Source organism: Alosa sapidissima, chromosome 5 (assembly GCF_018492685.1).
Source record: "Alosa sapidissima isolate fAloSap1 chromosome 5, fAloSap1.pri, whole genome shotgun sequence".
Lineage (NCBI taxonomy): Eukaryota > Metazoa > Chordata > Actinopteri > Clupeiformes > Clupeidae > Alosa > Alosa sapidissima.
Window position 1 is genome coordinate 33,161,939 of NC_055961.1, and position 6,289 is coordinate 33,168,227.

General features: G+C 40.4%; 1 protein-coding gene across 1 annotated transcript; it reads right to left on the minus strand.

The window, feature by feature from the left end:
- Window positions 1-1,060: 1,060 nt before the first annotated feature.
- Window positions 1,061-5,768, minus strand: rom1a (retinal outer segment membrane protein 1a). The gene is made up of 4 exons (XM_042092501.1): window positions 5,245-5,768; window positions 3,307-3,737; window positions 2,593-2,839; window positions 1,061-1,913 (listed from the first exon to the last, which is right to left on the minus strand). Exons 1-4 carry the CDS (start codon window positions 5,392-5,394, stop codon window positions 1,710-1,712), a joined length of 1,032 nt encoding a protein of 343 aa, XP_041948435.1. The 5' UTR covers window positions 5,395-5,768; the 3' UTR covers window positions 1,061-1,709.
- Between the last annotated feature and the right edge of the window lie 521 nt (window positions 5,769-6,289).

Genomic DNA, 6,289 nt, shown 5'->3' on the forward strand with positions numbered 1-6,289 from the left:
CATTCCAGAGTCTGGGTGCCATAGCAGCAAAGGCTCTATCCCCCACACGTCTTCAGACGAGTGTGTGGCGTGGATTTTGGTTGATAGACCTGAGAGACCGGGGGGCCTAGCAGCAGCATTTTGAATGTATTGCAGGCAGTGAAGGACAGATTTGTTGATTGAGAAGAGTGAATTGCAATAGTCAATACGGGAGGAAATGAAGGCATGGATGATCATTTCCAGTTCTGACTTAGATAGCCTACCACATGTGTAGGTGGAAAAAACATGATTTGGTCAGTGTTTTGATGTGAGTTTCAAAAGACAGGGATTTGTCAAATGTCACCCCAAGGTTCCTCAGATTAGGCCGGACCGCAGATGACAAAGGCCCAATGTTCTGCTTAATCAGAGGGATAGCGCTATAATTAAAACCTCCGTCAATTTCTGTGAATATTAAGGTATCTTAAAAGTGTCATATTAGTTGACTTAAATCATGTATAACATTTTGAGAAAACATTTTGAGGTTTCTGTCAAAAAATGAACCCCACAGTAGTACCCCACTAAACAAATGTCTGCTGGAGCAGCATGTTCAGGTATTAACCACAGGGATTAGCAGAGTTTTGAAGGGTGTCAGGCAGAGGACACAGACACACAGGGCTTTCACTGCATTACTGACATCAATCATCAATCTACATAATCCTATTTCCGTTACTGACATTCAGGTGTGTGTGTGTGGCTGTGCACGCATGCGTCTCTGTATGTATGTGTACTTGTCTGGGTCTGGCCATACAGTAGACCTGAGAATCTTACTATTTGTGATTTGTGTGTGTTGCTGCTTTTGAGATATAGAATGGAAGTAAATCAATAGTATAATCAGGAGTTCGGGGCTCCTGACATACTGTTGGGAAAAATGTCACCCCTTATATTACATTAAAATAAATGTACAAAAAGCAGATGTATAAATATAGAAAAGAATGCACACCCTCCAAGGTGCTGGCAAGGGGGGGGGGGGGAAAAACGTTGTCGCCGCACACTATCTCTTAATTCTTTACCATTCTTTTCAAAAAGCAGATGACTCAAAAGGCAGTTTAAAAACCTCAACATTTATTATGCAAGAATACAGTACTGTATTTTTTCTTCAGTTACATAGCAGAGCAATGAGTCACTACAGCCAGCGTTTTATAATTTAACAGGATTCTTGTGTTGCTTAACACACAAATAGATTTTTGTTGTTGGGTGTTGTTGTCAGTGCTAAGGTTGAAAAATGAACATAATTAAAAGCCAGATAAATACTGGCCAATTTAGTTTCCCCAAAAATGATGATAATAACCACACTAATGAAGTATAAAAATGGAGCAGACTCTGTGCCCGATCAGTAATTCTCTTCACTGTGATCCCAGTTTGATTGGTGCTAAAGTCAATAAACTGCATAAAAAGGTAGGTCATCAACTGCGTATAAAATGTTTCAACATTATTTTTTGTTTTATTTCACCATTGACATTAAATTACTTTATGGGGAAATAGTCAACATTTTACTCAGGCTCCACTGAAGACGGTATATGTTGGGCATACTGTACAGCACCTTCTTTCCAGACAGGAATGCTCACTTAAGTTAAGTGATATCAGGAGGTTGTTGCATTTCAATTTTTACCAGTACCAATTCAAATATTCATTGGGGTATCACAACATCACTTCCACTATTGAAACATAAAAGATGATGGCCATCTTGAGTCTCAGGCAGGTGCAGACCCTTCTTCATCCTCAGAGGACACCTGGTTCATCGGAAGGAGTTTGAGCACAGGCTCCAAATACTCCATCACTGTCTCCTTCACGCTCTTTTCCAGGAGGTACCCCTCTGATTCGGCCTCTACGTTCTCCTGGCCCTCCAGGGCCTCCAAAGATGTCTGCAGGAACCTCAGACTGGCCAGGACTGAGCTCTGTATAGGGCAAGATAAATATGGAAGAAGGTGACGTGATTTTATGATAATTAGAGGTCGGGGCTTTGTTGGTGAAAGTAATTATTCAATGATTCGTTTTTTAGTTGTTTTTATTTTTACAAATTCACAATCTGAGTAACCTTACAAAACCGTATATGTATTCATTTGCTTACTTTTTGTAGTCTTTAGAAAGTGTCTACACTACAATGTAGCTTTTCATGTTCATGTTCATGTCCACTACCTAGCAGTCTCACAAAGTTGTACATCTAAAATGTATATTTATTTAAAGAACACATCTGGATTATTTTTTTGTTTGAAAATAATGCTACAACCCTTTAGGAGAGACTGTGACAAATTATGTTTGACAAACTCTTGCTTGACTCTTGATTGCTCCATCATAAAACATTTTTTTATTCCTTGTTCAGCATTTACGATACGTTACGATACGTATTGATACGATATGATACGATACGATACAACTTTATCGTATCGTATCGTAAATGCTGAACAAGGAATAAAAAAATGTTTCATCTGGAGATGGGTTTTGGCACTATGTCTTATCTTATTGTGTGCACATCTAACAAAAATCTCCTTTCCAGAACATGGATCAAAACTGAATTCTTTGTCTCTATCCATTGTCACTGTACCACACTTTACTCTGTTTGTTCTCTACTCTCACCTGAAGCAGGAGGACAGAGAGCACAACTCCTCCGATGGTGTTCATCAGGCCCGCGTAGTAGCCAACCAGGGCCTCCCTGCACCCACGGAGGTAGATGTTGAGCTCCTCCGTCTGGTACTCATAGTTGTAGTGAGCAGTGTTGTTGGTCAGTTGGGCGTGGATGCAGGGTCGAGGGGAGCTGGGGTTGCAGCAGCTGAAGGGCACACCGTCGATCAGGTAACGTCCATCCACGTTGCTTTTGATGCGGCTGCCAGAGAAAAGATTGAATGAGTTGAGAAGATGAATTGACATTTTGTTTGATCTCTAGATGTTGGTATAGCATTCATATTATCCCAGTGGCTAATCTTGAATGAATGATTTTCCAACAAATCCTGAAATTCTCCATATTCAAAATATTCTTAACAAATACTCCAGTAGAAGTAATCGTTGCATGTGTGCTTTTTAGGGATAGAGTCTATTTCTATTTCGAAACACCACATTGCATACACATAAGCTGGTGATGAATAGTCTAGGCTTTTGGTATGTGATAGGTGGATTGAATGTGCTCAGGAATATGAATGGCTGCATGTGCTGTGGGCCATCCAACTCTACAGCTACTATTGCTTAATTGACTGTTACAGTACACGGACTGTTACATTGCCTGTTTGCCTATGTGCACCCTTGTACCCTGTCTTCTTCTTCCATATTTATTATTTCAACACCCTTGTCACTCACTCTTTGACTTCCTTGGAGCTGAAGTCCAGGTAACGATTGCTGATCCACTGCACCTCGAACCAATCCCTGTAGTCGTCGTTGCCGCAGCATTCGAAATCCATTTGTAGGTGGTCGATGGTCTGCTTCTGGAAACAGCGGCCAGGTGTATCCGTGTCCTTGTAGTAGCGGATGCCGTTCCTAAGGCCGGTCTTCAGGGACGACTCCAGCGAGCCCTTCATGATGAAACTCAAGAGCATCGCCACAAACATGAGAATGGAGATGAACAGGGAAAAAGCGTAGTAGGGCTTCAGGAAGGTCTTCCACGCCGGGAAACGAGTCGGGTCCAGGGCATCCTGACAGATTCGTCCGGCAAAGTAGTTTATTCCCAGACCGCCAAGGCCCACCACCATAAGGGTGTGAGGTACGATGTAAATGGTAGTGGTTTCCATTACCTGCAGATAGGGAGCACCAACAATTTACTGGGTCATGTGACAATGGAATATGTAGCTACCTTTGTTGTAACAACAATGGGCTTATGGCTTTTTGTTGCTTTACATTTACACTTAAACTTTTTAAACACTTAGCCTTAAGAACACTGTTTACTACATATAAACATCACAGTCATATCTAAACAGAACAATGAACACAGAAGTTTTGGCGTTAGCAACCAGGCACTCCATCTATAGGCTTTAATGAGTACTACCACGCGGTTCATCAGGCCTGCTGCAGGACCACTGAGCCTAAGAAGGTTACAAGGGAAAAACATCTACACTATGTTACATATGCCATTCATAAGAGACAATTTCTCACTTAGCACTTAGCAAAATCTCACTTGATACTGCTATGGAAATATATATTAAATAAATATATATTTCCATAGCAGTATCAGATGCAAATATATATTCTGTCTATGAATATCTGACAATTTGTCAGAGGGGGGTATCATTATAAGAGGTGGGTTTGCTTCTGTTGTTCTTTTCTGAAATGTCATTCTGTCAAAATACAACTGCTTTTCAATTACTTCCATTGAAGTTACATAATGTAGTAGGAAAACGGATAGACAATTAGTTGTCCTCAAATTGATCAAATTTAGAGTAACATTAGCGTTGTTGTCCTCTGCCAGACAACATCAGCAAAGCCCTCTAATAAGAACTTCATGAGTGGTTTGTGCATGTGACAAACATGGATGCCCTTCTCCATTAAAATTTGGTTGGTTAGTATGTTTACACAGTTTACATTGTGGCTGTTGGTTACAGAGCCTAATGCATTCCTGGATAACTTCCTGTTAAGTATTTTAGTGTTTCTTTATCATAATGAAATGGAATCTGACATATAATTTCTTAAAAGAAAAAAATATTAATTCAAATGTATGTAAATTGTAAATCAACATGCAACTATTGCTGAAGATGGTTCTTAATAACTTGTCAACAACTATAGTTAAACAAATCTAAATGTAACCTCCTTTCTGTGAGCTCGTTTCGCCTAGGCCTCTACATGGGCTTCATATGCAGGCTGATTATAATACACCTGTCCCAATATGACAGCTCATCATGGAGGACAGCTCCACCATAATCTCATTAACAGCTTAAACAATATTTATATTCACGTTGGTTAATGTCAATGACACATTCTACATTCTTTATGTTTTCACATTATACACTTTACAGTTATATTGAGTTTTCAAATCCTGACATTATAGTAACATTGTACATTCTTGAACTTCACCTAAAAGGAAATAATGGATGGGGATAAATAACTGAAGGACAAATGAGGATGATGTAATGATATCATTTAGCATAATATACCTCATACTCTCAATCACAGTCACAATTGTAATCATAATGATTAAATGTTAAATACTTATATCCAGATATCAAAATGATCTAGATAATAATTAAAAAATATCATCCACCATTGCCGTTAATGGCCAAGAATTAAACCTTAGAATTGATATGCTACCTCAGCCCTTTTGCGTAATTCAATTTTGAGGAAACAACCCAGGAAGAAGATGATTGATCCTGCCATCGTGGCTGCCCAGGAGAGCAGCCATAGGCTCTGGGCTAGCTTCACCCTCTTCTGGAAGGTGAACTTCATCGGCATCAACACCATTTTGGAGGCCTCCTCGTAAGAGATTGTCCCGTAGAGGAGAACTTAAAGGGGAGACGATCAGACGACTCAGTGGAGGACAGGAGCCGGAGGACTGGGTGGACGCACGTCTGTCCAGTAGTGAAGGCAAAAGCTTGACAAAAAAAAAATAAACTTAATTTATTGGCTTTGATTCTTCCAATTGGACAAAGTGAATCACAAGCTGAAAAAAAATGCTCAAAAAAAGTAGGCCCTTCTTTTTTCCTGGAATTTTTTCCTTTCTTAAATCCGTACTCCACTCTTGATGATATTCCACAATCCGTTTGGTGAATCCCCTAAGCACTTGCCAAAAACACGGAAGTGATGCCCCTCGGCCCGGAGTGTGTTACCCTTGCATCTCTGTGCCCATGCTTGGGTGAGACACACTGGATTGGGCCAAAGCTGCAGGACTTGGGCATCTTACCTCTAATCCTTTACCTATCCTATTAAACGCCCCTTTCCAATGGGAATCCAGGCCACTGTCTGCTCAGCAAACTAAGCCCGTCCACCTCTGTAGTAAGGGAGGAGGCCGTGAGTTTGACCATCAGACAAGCAAAGGTACCAAGACAAAGTAGTAGGAAGAGCAAACAAGAAGAGAACTAGCAAGCTCATTTTCAGTGATGGGGGACGTGCCTCAGATGTGTATTTAGGAAAAGGATTTATAAATCATATAGCTCCCTGCATTAAACCTGAGTACCATGTCGTATTACCACATCTATGGTATTCTGGTTGTGCCTGAAAATACCCAAATGCACAATCTTTCATTGTGTGTTCATTAATAACATATAAAAAGTTAGGGCGAGCGAGATAGAAAGATAGAGAGAGAGAGCAGTGGTGACTGTGAACATGAGAGTGAAAGTGAGGATAATCCTGTAAAGCT